The sequence below is a fragment of the Odontesthes bonariensis genome, chromosome 5 (assembly GCF_027942865.1).
Source record: "Odontesthes bonariensis isolate fOdoBon6 chromosome 5, fOdoBon6.hap1, whole genome shotgun sequence".
Lineage (NCBI taxonomy): Eukaryota > Metazoa > Chordata > Actinopteri > Atheriniformes > Atherinopsidae > Odontesthes > Odontesthes bonariensis.
This window is the reverse complement of record NC_134510.1, coordinates 31,544,427-31,566,629: the sequence shown is the minus strand read 5'-3', so window position 1 is coordinate 31,566,629 and position 22,203 is coordinate 31,544,427. Positions and strand designations below refer to the sequence as shown.

General features: G+C 35.7%; 2 protein-coding genes across 5 annotated transcripts; both read left to right on the top strand.

Moving 5' to 3' along the window:
* The first annotated feature begins 1,036 nt into the window (after positions 1-1,036).
* LOC142380854 (asialoglycoprotein receptor 1-like) lies at positions 1,037-3,774 on the top strand. The gene is made up of 6 exons (XM_075466784.1): positions 1,037-1,110; positions 2,235-2,324; positions 2,830-3,066; positions 3,162-3,325; positions 3,471-3,574; positions 3,648-3,774. The coding sequence occupies exons 1-6, from the start codon at positions 1,065-1,067 to the stop codon at positions 3,772-3,774; spliced, it is 768 nt and encodes a 255-aa protein (XP_075322899.1). The 5' UTR covers positions 1,037-1,064.
* A 9,168-nt stretch (positions 3,775-12,942) lies between these two features.
* LOC142380853 (uncharacterized) lies at positions 12,943-17,885 on the top strand. Of its 4 annotated transcripts, none has more exons than XM_075466783.1 (8): positions 12,943-13,120; positions 13,995-14,072; positions 15,224-15,256; positions 15,648-15,767; positions 16,662-16,946; positions 17,042-17,205; positions 17,345-17,457; positions 17,531-17,885. In XM_075466783.1, the coding sequence occupies exons 1-8, from the start codon at positions 13,054-13,056 to the stop codon at positions 17,655-17,657; spliced, it is 987 nt and encodes a 328-aa protein (XP_075322898.1). In that variant the 5' UTR covers positions 12,943-13,053; the 3' UTR covers positions 17,658-17,885. The 4 variants fall into 4 exon arrangements, with proteins under 4 accessions (XP_075322898.1, XP_075322895.1, XP_075322897.1 ...); XM_075466780.1 differs by having other exon boundaries at positions 16,482-16,946; positions 17,531-17,882; XM_075466782.1 differs by lacking the exon at positions 15,224-15,256 and having other exon boundaries at positions 15,651-15,767; positions 16,482-16,946; positions 17,531-17,881.
* Positions 17,886-22,203: the final 4,318 nt, after the last annotated feature.

The following is a 22,203-nucleotide window of genomic DNA, read 5'->3' as shown; positions in this document are numbered from 1 at the left end:
GGATATTAAGACAGTGAGAACGTCTTATAAATCCTTATATTTAATAGGTATATAAATACCCGGTAACGCTACACAGTCTGTCATGAGATCGTGTCGCAGCACCGAACCTGGATGAAATGCAATTACTGTCAGGAATTTATCAACTTTATTTAAAATATAATATACTCTAAATGATTTTCCAACAAATATCAAAATAACTAATGCATATGTGACAGTTAAAAAGAAATGAGCTACCTGTATGTGACATTTTAGAATAAGTGATAATCAGTATTTTGATTTTCAGTTGAATTTTTTACCCAGCGGCAGCTCAGCACCCTCCATCTCTGTGTATGTTTTACTGCTGCTTCCTCTGGTAGTTCTGAAAAGGCCGAATGCAAAGTCCAGTGTTGTTAACCACCATCTGACAAAATTAGAAGCTGATGAAATAAAAGCAGAAGTGTAGAGGAGAAGTGGTGCCGAGAAGCATTACATGATGGAACTTGTCATTCTAAAGAATAAGACAACTTCCTAATTATCAGTCTTATCAACATGTATTTTTTAAAGTTAATCCCTCGAGATAGTTCTATTTTTCAGTTCAAGTTTGATTAAAAAAAAACTTCCTTGGTGTTATTGAGGGCCTCTAAGTTCCTTTGTACTGTTTGAACATGTAGTGGTCACTCAGGTTTCAATGTGTTTACCTGTGTTTACCTGTCCATATCTCATCATGTGATCCAACCTTGTAATAATTTGTCTGTGTTGTTTACTTTCTTATTAATGCTGATCACAAAAAAAAAAATCCCTTTTTTTATATGAATTAGTATGGGAGCAGAGGATATTATAAATACTGTAGATTTCTTTTTGATGTCCAATTGGTCCTCAGACCCAACATAGAACAATTTCATTATGACAAAAGTCTGAAAAGGCTGCGGGGTCAGCAGCAGATGCTGCTGCGGACGAAAAAGATTGTCTTTAGTATTACTTTCACAGTTTCCAAGCAGAACTAAAGACCACATCCTTTTGTTCCTGTTCATTTGCACATGCCTCTTCAGACTTCACACAGTGTTGACGGTTATTCTCTTTCCAAAATGAACAGAAAAGCACAGAGAAACCCAAATATTTCTTTACCTGAAGGTAAGACACTTTATAACATGTTGAAACTTAAGGAGTTTCCTGTCTTTTTGTGTAGAATCCAATTTTTTAAAATCTATTTTTGCATCTGTTTTAGAAGATGTTACATTACATGGGTTTACAGGACTGCTAGTTCTTTCAGACTGTGGAACTCTAATATGTTATCGATGTTCAGCATGAGAGTTTCCTTGGGTGAATCTTCAGATTGAAATGGAAATGGATGGTCAAGTGACCTCTGTCATGTTAATTTGTTCACATAACATGCAGTGCGACATATGAATACTGCAGTTGTCATGGTTAAATGGCCACCTTGGTCTAAATGGGTCCCTTGATTAATATTTCTGTTCGTGACCATTTCAGTTAGGTGGACTTACATTCAGAAGACACTACAGGTTACAGTCCAAACAATGAAAGTTTATCTGTCAGCCAGGGGGGAAGCAGGGGAAAGTAACAAACAGACGATGTAGAACAAAAAGGCAAAAAACAGGTACAGACCAAAAAAAAAAATCAGGGAAATAATATGTGTCACAAGTGGCAAAGAACAGAAAAAGACAAGGATCAAACACAGAACTTTAACTGTAAGAAACATAATGTGTAAAACATGATCTAGGGAAGAACAAAAAATATAGGGCAGCGCAGAGAAGAGCGACTCTTAGATTAAAGCAGAAGCAAACTAAGACAGATACAAAGAGGCAGAATATTCAAAAACACACAAGAAAGATGGCAAATACCCCAAATCAAGTTGAAAACTGAATTCCTTTAGGATGTAACAACATAGGTGGAGACACTGGGCTCTTTGAAGACAAAAATCAACTTAGAAATTCTTTTGCATGTGATGTGCGTTTCTTTCGGAGCAAATCGAAGAGGCTGACTATGTCAATGCAGCAGAAAGCACTGTGGACAAACTGGGAACCAGCTCAGGTGTATTTGTGTTTTAATTCAATATTATTAAAAACAACAGCTTTTGATGAATAATAATGTTAAAAGTAATATCTTAGAAAGATGAAAAACATACATATGTATAACAAAGTGGTTCCTTTTTTCACATTAAAACTGTACTTAAATAGTTAGTGACTGTTTTAAGTGTTGCTGAGATACTTCCACTGAATTTTTTTTCTTTCTGACAGATCGCAAGTTTCCCTCCTCCTCTCAGTCTTTTCTGCCTCTAGCAGCATGTTGGCTGATTCTGCTGGTAATCATCACCCTTCGTATCTACTGTGAGTTCCTTCATGTGAATGTTAGATAAAAATGATTTAGCTTCCTTTTAAAAAGTTTGTTGTAATTTATTTAAAGGTTAGGTTTATATTTCTCAAACCAGCATGAAAGCAGTTTGCCAGATGCCAGTATGCATAATGTTATATATTATTTTGATATGGTGTAATTCCTCCTGTCTATAAAGATCAGGGGCAATGAATTGTTGCAGTCACAGTGAGTTATTATGAGTCATTTTATTTATAAGAATACTTCTCTAAAGTAGAGGAGCCTGATAATTATTTTCAGACATAAAAATGATCCTATGACATTTAAATATTTAACATGTAACAAACAGTATATCATACACTGTATCCCGCCTCTTACACTGAAAGTGAATTTAAAAAATATCTTCACGGTCAGTTTAAACAAGACAAATTTGGGGTTTTCTTAGAAATAAATGTAACATAAACAAACTTGCACTTCATCAAAGTCAAAATTCCAAAACAAATATTCTTTCTCTTGTTGTAGTTACATCAATAACTTCTGAAAACAACACCAAGTTAACTTTGGAAAACCAACAACTGACAGTCCAGATGAACAACCTGACACAAGCCTCTGATGTCTCAGAAAACAAGATCACGAACCTGGAGGGTGAGAGGAAAAACCTGGCAGAACAAGTACAAACCATGGAGGCTAAGCAGGTTGAGTTCAACGTCAGTCGAGCTCAGTGGAGCATTGATGCCTACTGTCCAAAAAAAAATAACGGTATGTTAAGATCCCAATATATTTATGTCCAAATACAGATAATAGTAATATCATTATGCAATGAAATGTTTATTTGTTGATTTTTGTTGTTACAGCAAGAACATGTAACCAATGTGAGAGAGGCTGGGTAAAGATAACAAGCAGCTGCTATGCAATACATGACGCTAAGCCTAATAAAAGGAGAAGCTGGGAAGGAGCTCGAGAAGACTGCAGAGGAAAGGGTTCAGATCTGGTTGTTGTGGGTGATAATCCTGAAAAGGTAATAAAATAACTGAACTCACAGGCAATATGAAATGAAAATATATATTTTGATTATCTGAACACGCACTGACTAATTTCATCACAGTGTCTACATTCGAGCAACATTTAAATATCTCAGATAACTTCCTCCCTGTTTTCCTCAGACATCTGTTAACAAAGAGATTTGGGGGACCTCTGGATTCTGGATCGGCCTGAAAGCAGAAAATGGGAAATGGAAGTGGGTCGATGGAAGTGATTTAGCTGACAAGTAAGAGAAACAACATTCTTATCACTTTGAATAATAAAAACTATCAGCCTTGATCTAACAAAGTTTTCTTCAGCTCCTGGATAACACAAGAGCCCCAGGATGGTCGATGTGTAATACTTGTCAAAAACAAAGAATGGAAATCGGTGAGCTGTGATGAAAAGCGGCAATGGATCTGTGAGAAGGCAGCTTTATCTGTTTAAATCCTGCTGTTACACTGAAGTAAAAAAACTTGTATTTCACTTTTTCTAAAACAAATGTTCATAGTTTTATTTATCTTCTACATCATCAAAAGAAAGTGCTGATTTAAGCAGTTATATGAGGATGTGTCTGTGAAAAAAACTTTCAAATGTTTTCTCCAAATGTAATTAGATATGAAAACTATACTCAACTATTATATTATTATTTGTTTTTGTTTGTCCTGCAGTTCTTATATTTGTTAATGCTTTTTGACCAGCAGAGGGCGCTGTATGAGTTTTGATAAAATGCTACAATGACTGTCGAAATAAATATTTGATGTAAGAAAATATTTTCCTGTTACGCTGCAACTGATATTAAACCTCTGCTTTGTAGAAAATGCACGTTTCTGTCTGTTGTAAGTAACCAAAACATTGTCACAGTGTTGATTTCTTTTTTTTTCTTTATAAAGTCAGTAATGCTCGTTAATTAGTACCAGCAGCTCCAAAAAAGAAACCAGTGAGTAAGTGTGTGTTTAACAAAAAGCAATAATATCTATTAAAAGGAGCTTCAGTATCTTAGTTAGCCTATCTTTATTTTTTTTTCTTTACTGAGCAGATGAGATCAGAGGACATATTCATTGTACTCCAGGAGACTTCTGATTTTAAATGTGAGTTGGATCTTTCTGTGCAGACTTCATATCAGAGTGTTTGAGCTCTGACTCCACACACATCTGTCAAGTTTGAAACTGATAAACTCCACACTTAGTGTTAAAAAAGATCCTCGTGTTCTGTGAGTTTCAGGTCAAATACTGCCTGATAGATTATAAATGCGGGATGCATTTTGAAGCATAACACTGACAACACTTTAGGTAAAATCTTAATTTACCATAGTCTGTTGTGTGAGAATTATTTGGTTCAGCTCAATAAATTTAGAATCATTCTGCAAATAAGGGCTGATTTACTGCAAATACTCAAATTTTTCAAAAACCTGGAAAATAGTTTGAGAGAGTGCAGGATTGTTGTGGTGTTGGAGCACCTCAAGAGGAACATGTAACAGGGGAACTGAGGGAATGTTTAAAGCCATTTTACAAGAGAGAGTTTAAGTCAGTTTCTCTGTACAGTGCAAAACTGCACAGTAAGACTCAGACTAACCCACAGCTGTATGACCCTCATTCTGCTGCTCATGTAGACAAGCACATACAGTTCACATGTCAGAACGCATACAAAACGCATTACATTATATACAATCATAATTATTGTATATATGTTATGAAATGTTGCATTACATATAAACATTTATTATTATTATTAAAATGATTACAGAAATGATTATATTCACCATTATTGTTCCTATGCTGTATGTAGTCACATAAGCTTTAGTTTATTCCCATAGTATAAATCCATGCAGGTCATGAAGGTTAAAGAAGTTTCTCTGCTTGTACGTTAATCCTGTGACACATCTGTCCATCTGTTTATACTTCCATCCATTGATAAATTCCATGCATATTCAAAATTTCTTTTTCAGTCTCAATAGAAAGATGTTTTATTATTTGATTATGACAATCGAGCTGAAAGATTCCTCCTGTGAACAGTGACCATGAACAGAGTTGGTTGTTCATGTTTTCACGTAAACAGGGCTTTTAGTTTAAGAGCAAGAAGAAAAAAGTAATTCTTATCATTGCTTTTTAAAACTGTTCTGTGAACATAAACACCCACAGAGATCGAGACAGGAACAAGTCTATCTATCAGGGAAGTCAATTTTGGGTTTTACAAAGAGGAACAAGGCAAGCCTATTGAAACAACTGGAGGTAAATTGTTGCTGTATTGAAACTTAAAATAACTTTTTTCTTTAGTTCTTTATTAGCAGATTCTCTATAATTTTATCAATCATCAACTCTTAACTATTCTACTCCTTTTTTCTTTTTAGAACTATATTCTATAACTATAAATATTTAAACTATATTTAAAAATGTCTCTGTTGTACATTTTGAGGAGCAATGTATGCATTTTACAGTCTGTCATGAGATCGTGTCGCAGCACCGAACCTGGATGAAATGCAATTACTGTCAGGAATTTATCAACTTTATTTAAAATATAATATACTCTAAATGATTTTCCAACAAATATCAAAACAACTAATGCATATGTGACAGTTGAAAAGAAATGAGCTACCTGTATGTGACATTTTAGAATAATTGATAATCAGTATTTTGATTTTCAGTTGAATTTTTTACCCAGCGGCAGCTCAGCACCCTCCATCTCTGTGTATGTTTTACTGCTGCTTCCTCTGGTAGTTCTGAAAAGGCCGAATGCAAAGTTCAGTGTTGTTAACCACCATCTGACAAAATGAGAAGCTGATGAAATAAAAGCAGAAGTGTAGATTAGAAGTGGTGCCGAGAAGCATTACATGATGGAACTTGTCATTCTAAAGAATAAGACAACTTCCTAATTATCAGTCTTATCAACATGTATTTTTTAAAGTTAATCCCTCGAGATAGTTCTATTTTTCAGTTCAAGTTTGATTAAAAAAAAACTTCCTTGGTGTTATTGAGGGCCTCTAAGTTCCTTTGTACTGTTTGAACATGTAGTGGTCACTCAGGTTTCAATGTGTTTACCTGTGTTTACCTGTGTTTATCTGTCCATATCTCATCATGTGATCCAACCTTGTAATAATTTGTCTGTGTTGTTTACTTTCTTATTAATGCTGATCACAAAAAAAAAAAATCCCTTTTTTTATATGAATTAGTATGGGAGCAGAGGATATTATAAATACTGTAGATTTCTTTTTGATGTCCAATTGGTCCTCAGACCCAACATAGAACAATTTCATTATGACAAAAGTCTGACAAAAGCTGCGGGGTCAGCAGCAGATGCTGCTGCGGACGAAAAAGATTGTCTTTAGTATTACTTTCACAGTTTCCAAGCAGAACTAAAGACCACATCCTTTTGTTCCTGTTCATTTGCACATGTCTCTTCAGACTTCACACAGTGTGGACGGTTATTCTCTTTCCAAAATGAACAGAAAAGCACAGAGAAACCCAAATATTTCTTTACCTGAAGGTAAGACACTTTATAACATGTTGAAACTTAAGGAGTTTCCTGTCTTTTTGTGCAGAATCCAATTTTTTAAAATCTATTATTGCATCTGTTTTAGAAGATGTTACATTACATGGGTTTACAGGACTGCTAGTTCTTTCAGACTGTTGAACTCTAATATGTTATCGATGTTCAGCATGAGAGTTTCCTTGGGTGAATCTTCAGATTGAAATGGAAATGGATGGTCAAGTGACCTCTGTCATGTTAATTTGTTCACATAACATGCAGTGCGACATATGAATACTGCAGTTGTCATGGTTAAATGGCCACCTTGGTCTAAATGGGTCCCTTGATTAATAGTTCTGTTCGTGACCATTTCAGTTAGGTGGACTTACATTCAGAAGACACAACAGGTTACGGTCCAAACAATCAAAGTTTATCTGTCAGCCAGGGGGGAAGCAGGGGAAAGTAAAAAACAGACGATGTAGAACAAAAAGGCAAAAAACAGGTACAGACCAAAAAAAAAAATCAGGGAAATAATATGTGTCACAAGTGGCAAAGAACAGAAAAAGACAAGGATCAAACACATAACTTTAACTGTAAGAAACATAATGTGTAAAACATGATCTGGGGAAGAACAAAAAATATAGGGCAGCGCAGAGAAGAGCGACTCTTAGATTAAAGCAGAAGCAAACTAAGACAGATACAAAGAGGCAGAATATTCAAAAACACACAAGAAAGATGGCAAATACCCCAAATCAAGTTGAAAACTGAATTCCTTTAGGATGTAACAACATAGGTGGAGACACTGGGCTCTTTGAAGACAAAAATCAACTTAGAAATTCTTTTGCATGTGATGTGCGTTTCTTTCAGAGCAAATCGAAGAGGCTGACTATGTCAATGCAGCAGAAAGCACTGTGGACAAACTGGGAACCAGCTCAGGTGTATTTGTGTTTTAATTCAATATTATTAAAAACAACAGCTTTTGATGAATAATAATGTTAAAAGTAATATCTCAGAAAGATGAAAAACATACATATGTATAACAAAGTGGTTCCTTTTTTCACATTAAAACTGTACTTAAATAGTTAGTGACTGTTTTAAGTGTTGCTGAGATACTTCCACTGATTTTTTTTCTTTCTGACAGATCGCAAGTTTCCCTCCTCCTCTCAGTCTTTTCTGCCTCTAGCAGCATGTTGGCTGATTCTGCTGGTAATCATCACCCTTCGTATCTACTGTGAGTTCCTTCATGTGAATGTTAGATAAAAATGATTTAGCTTCCTTTTAAAAAGTTTGTTGTAATTTATTTAAAGGTTAGGTTTATATTTCTCAAACCTGCATGAAAGCAGTTTGCCAGATGCCAGTATGCATAATGTTATATATTATTTTGATATGGTGTAATTCCTCCTGTCTATAAAGATCAGGGGCAATGAATTGTTGCAGTCACAGTGAGTTATTATGAGTCATTTTATTTATAAGAATACTTCTCTAAAGTAGAGGAGCCTGATAATTATTTTCAGACATAAAAATGATCCTATGACATTTAAATATTTAACATGTAACAAACAGTATATCATACACTGTATCCCGCCTCTTACACTGAAAGTGAATTTAAAAAATATCTTCACGGTCAGTTTAAACAAGACAAATTTTGGGTTTTCTTAGAAATAAATGTAACATAAACAAACTTGCACTTCATCAAAGTCAAAATTCCAAAACAAATATTCTTTCTCTTGTTGTAGTTACATCAATAACTTCTGAAAACAACACCAAGTTAACTTTGGAAAACCAACAACTGACAGTCCAGATGAACAACCTGACACAAGCCTATGATGTCTTAGAAAACAAGATCACGAACCTGACTGCAGAAAACAAGAACCTATCAAAGCAAAACCAGGAGCTGAACACACAAAACCAGGAGCTGAACACACAAAACCAGGAGCTGAACACACAAAACCAGGAGCTGGAGGGTGAGAATAATAAAAACGATCAGCCTTGATCTAACAAAGTTTTCTTCAGCTCCTGGATTACACAAGAGCCCCAGGATGGTCAATGTGTAATATTTGTCAACGACGAAGGATGGAAATCAGTGAGCTGTGATGGAAAGCAGCAATGGATCTGTGAGAAGGCAGCTTTATCTGTTTAAATCCTGCTGTTACACTGAAGTAAAAAAACGTGCATTTCACTTTTTCTAAAAAAAAATGTCATCGTTTTATTTATCTTCTACATCATCAAAAGAAAGTGCTGATTTAAGCAGTTATATGAGGATGTATCTGTGAAAAAGACTTTCAAATGTTTTCTCCAAATGTAATTAGATATGAAAACTATACTCAACTATTATATTATTATTTGTTTTTGTTTGTCCTGCAGTTCTTATATTTGTTGCTGCTTTTTGACCAGCAGAGGGCGCTGTATGAGTTTTGATAAAATGCTACAATGACTGTCGAAATAAATATTTGATGTAAGAAAATATTTTCCTGTTACTCTGCAACTGATATTAAACATCTGCTTTGTAGAAAATGCACTTTTCTGTCTGTTGTAAGTAACCAAAACATTGTCACAGTGTTGATTTATTTATTTTTTCTTTATAAAGTCAGTAATGCTCGTTAATTAGTACCAAAGAAACCAGTGAGTAAGTGTGTGTTTAACAAAAAGCAATAATATCTATTAAAAGGAGCTTCAGTATCTTAGTTAGCCTATCTTTATTTTTTTTTCTTTACTGAGCAGATGAGATCAGAGGACATATTCATTGTACTCCAGGAGACTTCTGATTTTAAATGTGAGTTGGATCTTTCTGTGCAGACTTCATATCAGAGTGTTTGAGCTCTGACTCCACACACATCTGTCAAGTTTGAAACTGATAAACTCCACACTTAGTGTTAAAAAAGATCCTCGTGTTCTGTCAGTTTCAGGTCAAATACTGCCTGATAGATTATAAATGCGGGATGCATTTTGAAGCATAACACTGACAACACTTTAGGTAAAAACTTAATTTACCATAGTCTGTTGTGTGAGAATTATTTGGTTCAGCTCAATAAATTTGGAATCATTCTGCAAATAAGGGCTGATTTACTGCAGATACTCAAATTTTTCGAAAACCTGGAAAATAGTTTGAGAGAGTGCAGGATTGTTGTGGTGTTGGAGCACCTCAAGAGGAAAATGTAACAGGGTAACTGAAGGAATGTTTAAAGCCATTTTACAAGAGAGAGTTTAAGTCAGTTTCTCTGTACAGTGCAAAACTGCCCAGTAAGACTCAGACTAACCCACAGCTGTATGACCCTCATTCTGCTGCTCATGTAGACAAGCACATACAGTTCACATGTCAGAACGCATACAATAATTACATTATATACAATCATAATTATTGTATATATGTTATGAAATGTTGCATTACATATAAACATTTATTATTCCTAGTAACAGTAGACCCTGTTTTGTTGCTTTTCCTTCAACAGCCCAAAAAGCTGTTCAGAAAATGATTACAGAAATTATTATATTCACCATTATTGTTCCTATGCTGTATAGTAGTCACAGAAGCTTTAGTTTACTCCCATAGTATAAATCCATGCAGGTCATGAAGGTTAAAGAAGTTTCTCTGCTTGTACGTTAATCCTGTGACACATCTGTCCATCTGTTTATACTTCCATCCATTGATAAATTCCATGCGTATTCAAAATCTAGTTTGTTTGTCAGTCTCAATAGAAAGATGTTTTATTATTTGATTATGACAATCGAGCTGAAAGATGAGCTGCAGCAGTGAGATGAAAGATTCCTCCTGTGAACAGTGACCATGAACAGAGTTGGTTGTTCATGTTTTCATGTAATACAAACAGGGCTTTTAGTTTAAGAGCAAGAAGAAAAAAGTAATTCTTATCATTGCTTTTTAAAACTGTTCTGTGAACATAAACACCCACAGAGATCGAGACAGGAACAAGTCTATCTATTAGGGAGGTAAATTTTGGGTTTTACAAAGAGGAACTTCATGTTCGTTCGAAGGGGTTTCAGTCTTTCAGCGCCGTTACTGTAAATGAAAAGAAGATGATGAGAACATCCATGAAGATCAAACCTGAGTATTAACCCTTTAAGGTTCTTCTCTAGTGTGTTGTAGAGAATGTAGAGTATAGTTTCAGTGGCTAAAATGTATTTCATAAGAATTTAGTGGTGATAAACCTGCCTTTTAAATATTTAAACTTCTTTTTTTATAGTATCTTAACATTTCCATCCATCCATCGTCTACAATTATTTTATCCAATTTAAGGTTTGGGTCAGAAGCTGTATCCTTTTCCAGCTGCCAACAATCCATCACAGGGCCAGCACAGACAATCATGCACACTCAATTCTAGCTTCAAATTTGGATCACCAATGAACCAAACATGCATATTTTTGCACTTTGAGCGGAAGCCGGACTACCCAGAGAGAAGCCACACATGCACGGAAGAACATGCAGCAGACTGCTGCTGTTTGGCCTGCAGATGGTGCTGCATTTCCCTTGACAAAGTGGTTCCAGGGCTGTTGTCTGAATTCTGGTGTAAAGAGCATGCACATACAGAGGGGAAAGTTTATCTTATTATATTATGGATTTAGTAGCAAACGCATGTTTTAGTCTGTTAAAATGAAGAAAAAGTTGGCATACTGTTGTTGTTGTTTTTACCTTTTTAGGTAAATTCAGGTTGTTGAAATACATCAACCTGATATGGAACTAAAGGAAGTCCGAGCTCAGTATATTTAACCTGTCAGTCAAACTATCAACAGAGCATCAGATAAGGACATGATGTTAATTCTGAGAGGGAAGTGGGGAAGAATGACTGTCTAACAAGGCTTCAGTTCTTTTCATTGGTGTTCAATAGAATCCTGATAAAGTCAAAACTAAATTAGGTCCTGAGCTGTAAAACGAGATAAATGGTCACACTGTCATCTCATTGCAGGATGGTCCTGGTGTTCTACTGTCTGCAGAGTTTACATGTTCACCTGTTTCCAGGAGTTTCTGGTGTGGTTCAGGTGAATGTTTCTTTGGGTTTTGACCTTCTATGAACTGTCAGATCTGTCAAGATGAAGCCTCACCATCATAATTCTAAAACGACAGATTGAAATAGGAATGTTCACATTGTTTGCTTTAAAAGGACACTGTCAGGCTTTATATATGGGTCTTCAGTCACAAATTTAAAAAAAAATGTTGATGGAAAATGTTACCATCAGTTGATAAAAGCTGAAGTGCAGCAGCCTGATAAGATGCAGGCACATGATGTGAGTTCAAACCGTTGAGGGAAGATTTCTCAACAACTTAGAATTAGATTCTAGCCAAAGTCAAACTGTCTAAACTTCTGAACAGAAAACGAAAAGCACATAAAAACATATACATCTGAGGTTTTCAAAGTTGGAGCAATACACACTTTTTGAGGAAATCCAAATGTTTATTCTCCATGTGATTAAGAACATTTATCAGTCAGAAAGCTTGAACTGATGAGGGGAAAATTCAGACAAATTTCTCTCTTTGATCTTACTGCAGATTACATAGAAAAGCATGCCATGGGATCTAAACCTGACCATGTCCCTAACCCTAACCTTGTGCTTTTCACTCGTAACCATTAGTGGGTGGAAGAAAACAAAAAGAAAGGAACTTGGAGAACATCGTACCGATTGGGATGAGAACTGGCAACCTGGTACATGAAGGTCAGAAGGTTTAACACCATCCACCAGCCCTCATTACACCGCCAGTATTAACGTTGCCACATCAGCCACATCAGCAGTGCTGCAGGAGCTGTTACAAAGATGAGAACTGATGGGGAAAAAAATGTTGCTGTTGTACATTTTAAATGGTAAAGTATTTTCTGAGGAGCAATGTATGCATTTTACAGTCTGTCATGAGATCGTGTCGCAGCACAGAACCTGGATGAAATGCAATTACTGTCAGGAATTTACCAACTTTATTTAAAATATAATATACTCTAAATGATTTTCCAACAAATATCAAAATACCTAATGCATATGTGACAGTTAAAAAGAAATGAGCTAACTGTATGTGAAATTTTAGAATAAGTGATAATCAGTATTTTGATTTTCAGTTGAATTTTTTACCCAGTAGCAGCTCATATACAGTATGTCATGCAAATGAGTCTCTGCCAAAAGCAGAAGTTTTTATTTTTCAAGTCTGATAGAAGGATGTGTCTCAGAGGAAAGAACCACTTCTCTGAAATGGTGCTCTGTTGCTCTATTACTGTGGTACTATTGTCTACAAGAGTGATAAAACTAATCAGTTAGTCTATTGCAATGGCGGAGGAGGGAGAGGTTCATTATGCTTCTGTTGTATTTAAAACTAAAAAAGCCAAACCAAAAGGTAAGATGTGTTTTTAACAGTTCATGTAGGAAACCCTACAATTGATATGAATCAGTCTGCTGCTTTTTTCTCACGTTCTCCTTGATAATAGTATAAGAAGAAGGAATAACTTAGAGCTTACTAATAGAGTATTTTTGCTTCGATCGTGTTGATTGTAGTGAATGGATCGGTATAAAGGGGGAAATATCTACAAAAGCGAAAATTGCGGATAGAAGTTTAAGCTGTGAAGAACAATTGTGTCCTTAAAATTTGGGAAAGTGAAAGTTAAAGTTGTCTGCCTTTACTGTCAGGGAGAGTATGTCAAGTCTTAACTATCACTTGCTCGCAAAGCACACGGCTGATAAGGAGATCCCCACTTTCACCAAAGGCAGACCAGGCTGAGTAGTTTGCAGTGGAAACATCCGGGAAACTTTACAAACTTTGAACAGCGATAGCTGAATGGGTGGATACAGCTTGCAGGCTGATTAAAGTAAAAATGTTCTGAACAGTATTTGTTAGGGCAATTTGTTTTGGATTGTTGCAAGAATAATTTTGAAATGCATTTGCATAAAGCAAACGTATTTATCTGGCTCTGTTTTGATGAGAGTATAAAAAACATATCCTTTTAAGATGCCTGTGTTCCACCTCGCACCCAATGACAGCTGGGCTAGGCTCCAGCCCCCCTGCGACCCTGAATTATATTAAGTGGGCATAAAAAATGGTTGGATGGATGGATAGATAGATATGTAAGCATATGTATAGATGAATACCAACTATGTAGATTTAAAGAAGAACTTAAAGACTTAAAGAAACAGACTTTTGTCAATATCTTAATGTCAAGCAAAAATACATTTCACTGTGAAATAATTTTCTCATTTTTCTCGAATTCTTACAGGTAGGACGGAGGAGGAGACTGTGTATGATGAAGTCAAAGTGCGCAATGAAACAACTGAAAAAAACCTTGACTCAAATGGTAAGTCGTACAGACGGACAAAAAAACCATTAAACAGAAAAATCATAAGTGAAAACATTTCCGTCTTAAACAGCTATCTGTGCTGCGATCATGAAAGGAAACTAGTTTATTGAATTTGACATTTCCCAGGTTTTATATGTATATATATTTATATCTATAAATATACACAGAACGAGAGGGAGAGAAAGAGAAAGAGAGACACGGATATAGATAAATATAGACTTTATTGATCCAGCAGAAGAGGAATTTACACATTACAGCTGCAGTATGGTTATCAAAAAGAAGTTTGAATATCTAAAGATAAGATATGAAGTCTAAAAAGAGGGTTGGGTTTATAGTATACAGCAGCTATTCATTAGTTACATCTTCACTAAAGTTCAACTCCACACGGTTTCTTACAATATCTACAATATCCTGATGTAAAATCTAAAATGATGACTTGATTCAGGCAGGTCATTGCACATGTGACTGCACATTACAGAATGTTAATGAAACAGGAGGTTACACAGAGGAAATACATTTAGGTATGAAGAAAAACATTTATATAAAATGTGGGTTATAGAAGGATTAACGAATAATGAGATGATGGGCAGGAATAGGTTTTAAAAAACCATGTTGTGTATACATGAATGTTCATACTTCCGTGAAATTCTGGCTTTTGAAAAGAAGTGTGAGACGACTGATGTACTTAAAAAAAGATGCAGGAAACGGTTTAAGCTTTGTGCTACGCTGGTGTAAAAACTTCTGCTGTCATGTTCCCTTTTGGGTTGTGGGTGCAGCAGCTGAACTTAATTATAACTGTTGTAAATTATGAAGTTTAGCTTTGCTCACAATGATCAAATTTGCAAATATTACAGATGAAGCAGTGGAACTTTATTTAAATGTGAATTGTTACTCATGTACTGGCTCATTTGGAACTAATGTGTCAGATGAATTGCATGCTGAGTGATTGTGAAGGGGCTGATTCAACATTCAAGGCCTCATGGGATGAAGGCATGTAAAACGGTCTCTAAAAGTCAAGAAAACTGATATTTAAGAAGCATTTTTCAGTCAAATAAATCAAAACACTCATGTAGAATTTGTTCAGAGCCTTTACATTCTGGAACAGATGTTGTGTAAAAGGTTCACTTTGCTTATTTTTAATGCCGCAGGAAACCTGGTCATGATTGTGGATAATGTTGGAGGTATGCATGCATGCAATTTATTATGTAGAACACACTGACACAAAGCATTTTTAAGGTGCAAGTTTCCTTTTTTTCTTCTTTACAATGTAGCAAATGAACATTCAGTACGAATGGTTGTGGGTTGAGGTTGTGTGTATGTGTTTTGAAATGCACTGAAAAGTTTGACTTAAGATGATGTGAGACTTGAGAAGCCCTGGGAAAAATGATTTGCTTCTGCTTTTGTTTCTTCTTCTTTTTTGAATTGTTTTCAATTGATAATATGTTCAAAATACACTCTTGTGAATACCGACATTAAGGGAAGATGCTGGGGAAAAAGGGTAACTGTGGGTTCCTCCAACATTTCATGAGCTCAGACTTCTAAAGTCACATATGTGCATGTGTTTAACCTCAGCAGGACTCTTGGCAAACAAGGAAACTGAAAAAAGGAGTCATCTCTATCAGTGGTCGGCTTGCTGCTTTGGGACTGTTTGTGTCATTTTGCTGTTGGGCATCATAGGTGTCTGTGTCTACCGTGAGTATGAAAAATAAGCATCAATTCATAATAAATCCAGAAGAAATATCCGTATTAATTTCCTCTGTGACATCATTCACCGTAATGGCACTTTGACTCACCTTCTATACGTTTCTTCTTGGAAGTTTCTAAGTTTGTCAAGAGCAAACTTAGAAAGTGGACCCATAAACTGATGAAGCAATATGTCCAGAGAGCAAATAATTCAGGTTCTCAGTTGTATTTTTTTGACATGTTCAGTACAGTATACCAGTTCAATGTATATTTTACAATTAATTAGGCCAACTGTGATGCAAAATGCATGCAGTAAATCTTTGGCTTGAAATAAAATCCTCAACAATTTTACTATTAATTCCTGTTTTAGTGATTTTAACTTAAATCTAGAGTGCACAGCTGTTATTTTGAATTTAAAACATCCAAATTTTCTGAATGAAACAACATATTCGGGCCTGAGGGCCACACATAGACAGTGGATGTTAAAACATCTTGAAAAATAAACTAACTAATGGTGCATTTGAGGCATTTTTGAGGGATTTCAGTTGATTTTGTTTTGCTGTCAGCTCCCAGAATGCTGGAAAGAACGAGGTAGAACAGATAGAAATAAGCTTTATTGTGGTAATCTACCAAACCCATAATAGAAAAAACCCACATTGTATTACCACCATCCATTAAGGAAATTTAAGCAAATCACCATTAAGCAAAATTTTCTTTTTGCAGTTACATTCATTCATGAGAGTGAGAGCCAGTTAAAATCCAACCAAACTGCTTTGCTGGCTGAAAATTCCAACCTGACCAAACTCAACAACAAACTAACATCGGACAACGAAAACTTGACAAGGAACCATAACGATCTGACAGTCCAGATGAACAACCTGACACAAGCCTATGATGTCTTAGAAAACAAGATCACGAACCTGACTGCAGAAAACAAGAACCTTTCAAAGCAAAACCAGGAGCTGAACACACAAAACCAGGAGCTGAACACACAAAACCAGGAGCTGAACACACAAAACCAGGAGCTGAACACACAAAACCAGGAGCTGAACACACAAAACCAGGAGCTGGAGGCTGACAGGAAAAACCTGACAGAACAAGTAGAAAACACGGAGGCTATGCAGGTTGAGTTCAACATCAGTCGAGCTCAGTGGAGCATTGATGCCTACTGTCCAAAAAAAGATAACGGTATGTCAAGATCCCAATATATTTATGTCCAAATACAGATAATAGTAATATCATTATGCAATGAAATGTTTATTTGTCGATCCTTGTTGTTTCAGCAAGAACATGTAACCAATGTGAGAAAGGCTGGATACACCCTCAGTCGAGCTGCTATGCAGTAAATGACCATGTGCCTGATAAAAGGAGAAGCTGGGAAGGAGCTCGAGAAGACTGCAGAGGAAAGGGTTCAGATCTGGTTGTTGTGGGTGATGACAATGAAAAGGTAATAAAATAAGTGAAGTGACAGGCCATATGAAATGAAAAACATATTTTCATGATCTGAACACACACTGACTAATTTGATCACGGTGTCTACATTCAATCCAAATGATCTCTGATAACTTCCTCCCTGTTTTCCTCAGAAAACTGTCAGTGATTACAGTTGGGACAGTTCTGGGTGGAATGGATTCTGGATCGGCCTGAAAGCAGAAAATGGGAAATGGAAGTGGGTCGATGGAAGTGATTTGGCTGACAAGTAAGAGACACAACATTCTTATCACTTTGAATAATAAAAACTATCAGCCTTGATCTAACAAAGTTTTCTTCAGCTCCTGGATTACACAAGAGCCCCAGGATGGTCGATGTGTAATACTTGTCAAAAACAAAGAATGGAAATCGGTGAGCTGTGATGGAAAGCAGCAATGGATCTGTGAGAAGGCAGCTTTATCTGTTTAAATCCTGCTGTTACACTGAAGTAAAAAAACTTGCATTTCACTTTTTCTAAAACAAATGTTCATAGTTTTATTTATCTTCTACATCATCAAAAGAAAGTGCTGATTTAAGCAGTTATATGAGGATGTGTCTGTGAAAAAGACATTCAAATGTTTTCTCCAAATGTAATTAGATATGAAAACTATACTCAACTATTATATTTGTGAGAATGCATTAAGCATTCTCACTATTAAGTTCCTGTTTCTCTTTATTATTATTCCGTATTATTCCGCCGTTTTTCGGCATTCAAATACTTCAGCATACTTTCAGCTATTTCAACAAATTTGGTATCAAAATGTTCAGCTCTTTCAGCTCTTTTCTGCTATTACTTTTAGTATTTCTAACTTTTCAACTTTTTAAGATATTAAGCTTTTTGTTCAACTTTTTCCCCCATTAAAAGTAATGGTAAATCTTCAAATCCTTTCAAATCCTTTCAAATCTTAACTGCTTCAGCATACTTTCAGCTAGAGACACCATTCAAATTTTTAAATGTTCATAAGACATTCAGCTATTACAAAATGTTTCATCTTTTAAAAATATTCGGCCAATTTTGAAATATGACAGTTTCAAAAATATGAAAATTAAGTTCTTCAAATCCTTATCTTCAAATCCCTTCAAATCCTTGAAATCCTTCCAAATCGTAACTAATTCAGCATACTTTCAGCTAGAGACACCATTCAAATTTCAAAATGTTCATAAGACATTCAGCTATTACAAAATGATTCATCTTTTAAAAGTATTCGGCCAATTTTGAAATATGACAGTTTAAAAAATATGAAAATTAAGTTCCTTCTTCGATTTTAGAGTGAGACATTCAGCAGTGCTGATAAGTTTCAACTTTTCAAACACATTACTATAACTTTCATACAGTTTAACTGAGAGAAACAAATTATACCTTAAAATGTAGGAAAACTTGTCCTCTTTCAGCCAATGTAACTCCTAAAGAGCTCACATGGACAGATTTTGAACTATGAGCCTTTAAGCTTGAACAAATTCTCAAATTCTGACGAAATCTGCCATTTTTGAGTCCTCAAAACCAGCTTCAAGTGTTTTCAAACTGCTTCGATTTAAATATAGTTCACTCCACAGATGTAAAACTACTTTGCTAACTTCCTCTAAGCCTTCTGTTTCTAATGGTGTTAAAATTATTTTTCTAGCTGCTCAACTTTTCTCACAAGACGTATTTGAAGTCAGTGTTCGGTGTCATTTCTCTCCCGCGATCGGCGGGCGGCCGTCTCATCTGTCCATATATGTTGTGTGTGTTCAAACTGCTTCGATTTAAATATAGTTGACTCCACAGATGTAAAACTACTTTGCTAAGTTCCTCTAAGCCTTCTGCTTCTAATGGTGTTAAAATAATTTTGCTAGCTGTTCAACTTTTGTCACAAGACGTGTTAGAAGACAGTCTGCGCCTCAGATTTGTCCCGCGGCTGCAGCAGCTGTGCTCTGTGTCTGTCTGTGTAGTCTTTAACTAGGTTATATGCACTTCCTGTTTAACAGAACGAAATGGCTTAATGGTAACACTAACAGCCTTTCGTGCAGGTGGCCTGGGTTCAATACCCAGTATGTCAGACTACATTTTTAATTTTTTTTTTTTATATAACTATTTAAGCATACTTTCAGCCATTTCAATTGTTTCTAGCTTAAGTTTATCTTCAAATCCTTTCAAATCCTTTCAAATCCTTTCAAATCCTTCAAATCCTTTCAAATCTTAACTACTTTAGCATACTTTCAGCTAGAGACACCATTCAAATTTTAAAATGTTCAAATCTTTTAGCTTCTTAAGATTTTTTTAGCAAGGTAATTCAGCTCATGCATTCTCACAGCTGTTTCGCAGGAACAGCTCTTTCTAGTATTAATTGTTTTTGTTTGTCCTGCAGTTCTTATATTTGTTGCTGCTTTTTGACCAGCAGAGGGCGCTGTATGAGTTTTGATAAAATGCTACAATGACTGTCGAAATAAATATTTGATGTAAGAAAATATTTTCCTGTTACGCTGCAACTGACATTAAACATCTGCTTTGTAGAAAATGCACGTTTCTGTCTGTTGTAAGTAACCAAAACATTGTCACATTGTTGATTTCTTTTTTTTTTCTTTATAAAGTCAGTAACGGTCGTTAATTAGTACCAGCAGCTCCAAAAAAGAAACCAGTGAGTGAGTGTGTGTTTAACAAAAAGCAATAATATCTATTAAAAGGAGCTTCAGTATCTTAGTTAGCCTATCTTTTTTTTTTTTTTTTTCTTTACTGAGCAGATGAGATCAGAGGACATATTCATTGTACTCCAGGAGACTTCTGATTTTAAATGTGAGTTGGATCTTTCTGTGCAGACTTCATATCAGAGTGTTTGAGCTCTGACTCCACACACATCTGTCAAGTTTGAAACTGATAAACTCCACACTTAGTGTTAAAAAAGATCCTCGTGTTCTGTCAGTTTCAGGTCAAATACTGCCTGATAGATTATAAATGCGGGATGCATTTTGAAGCATAACACTGACAACACTTTAGGTAAAAACTTAATTTACCATAGTCTGTTGTGTGAGAATTATTTGGTTCAGCTCAATAAATTTTAAATCATTCTGCAAATAAGGGCTGATTTACTGCAGATACTCAATTTTTTTTAAAAACCTGGAAAATAGTTTGAGAGAGTGCAGGATTGTTGTGGTGTTGGAGCACCTCAAGAGGAAAATGTAACAGGGGAACTGAGGGAATGTTTAAAGCCATTTTACAAGAGAGAGTTTAAGTCAGTTTCTCTGTACGGTGCAACACTGCACAGTAAGACTCAGACTAACCCACAGCTGTATGACCCTCATTCTGCTGCTCATGTAGACAAGCACATACACAGTTCACATGTCAGAACGCATACAATAATTACATTATATACAATCATAATTATTGTATATATATGTTATGAAATGTTGCATTACATATAAACATTTATTATTCCTAGTAACAGTAGACCCTGTTTCGTTGCTTTTCCTTCAACAGCCCAAAAAGTTGTACAGAAAATGATTACAGAAATTATTATATTCACCATTATTGTTCCTATGCTGTATAGTAGTCACAGAAGCTTTAGTTTACTCCCATAGTATAAATCCATGCAGGTCATGAAGGTTAAAGAAGTTTCTCTGCTTGTACGTTAATCCTGTGACACATCTGTCCATCTGTTTATACTTCCATCCATTGATAAATTCCATGCGTATTCAAAATCTAGTTTGTTTTTCAGTCTCAATAGAAAGATGTTTTATTATTTGATTATGACAATCGAGCTGAAAGATGAGCTGCAACAGTGAGATGAAAGATTCCTCCTGTGAACAGTGACCATGAACAGAGTTGGTTGTTCATGTTTTCACGTAATACAAACAGGGCTTTTAGTTTAAGAGCAAGAAGAAAAAAGTAATTCTTATCATTGCTTTTTAAAACTGTTCTGTGAACATAAACACCCACAGAGATCGAGACAGGAACAAGTCTATCTATCAGGGAGGTAAATTTTGGGTTTTACAAAGAGGAACTTCATGTTCGTTCGAAGGGGTTTCAGTCTTTCAGCGCCGTTACTGTAAATGAAAAGAAGATGATGAGAACATCCATGAAGATCAAACCTGAGTATTAACCCTTTAAGGTTCTTCTCTAGTGTGTTGTAGAGAATGTAGAGTATAGTTTCAGTGGCTAAAACGTATTTCATAATAATTTTGTGGTGATAAACCTGCCTTTTAAATATTTAAACTTCTTTTTTTATTGTATCTTGACATTTCCATCCATCCTGTTAGAATGCCCGAGCGGCCATGGAGGCAATCAGGAGAATTTCAGAGTACGGATCCAGATACGTTTATTTTGTTCAATAATTACCATATACCAACACATACACCAACACCTACATCCACAACTGACATTTACAGACTGACTACTTATATACATTATGGTCCAGCTAATGAGCTGGACTATACCATTTCACCCGGGTAAAATCAGCGACACACACCTACTTAGATCTACAACCATATTTACATAACTCATCACTGGAATATATATACAATCTTAATAACCATCAATACACCCAGAGTAAACATAATAAACACACACATATATTTTACCATAGTTAAATACATATTTATATCATATGAGACCCCCTCTACTTATTTCACCCTTGTCCTCCTCCCTCTCGGATCTAATAAAGTGCGCGTGCCCCCGGGGAATTGTTTTGCCCGAACACCTCAGGAGACAGGACGACGAGCAGAGGTAAGTTTATGCTCATATAAGTATATGCTCAATATAACTCTTATGTGTTGTCTTCATTTATATTTTATATAGTCTTTATTTCCTTCTGCCGCTATCGGCTTGTCAATCAACGTTCGTCTTATTCCACAGGTGAACTACGAGGTGCGTCAGCCCCGTGTCCCTCCCGTGACAGGATTGTTCCTGGAGTGAGTGACGGCGGCACGTCGTCACATTTCCTCCCCCCCCTCTCCCAAGAGTACAGCAACTCAATCCTCATGTACTCTGGAAAGACAGTCTGCC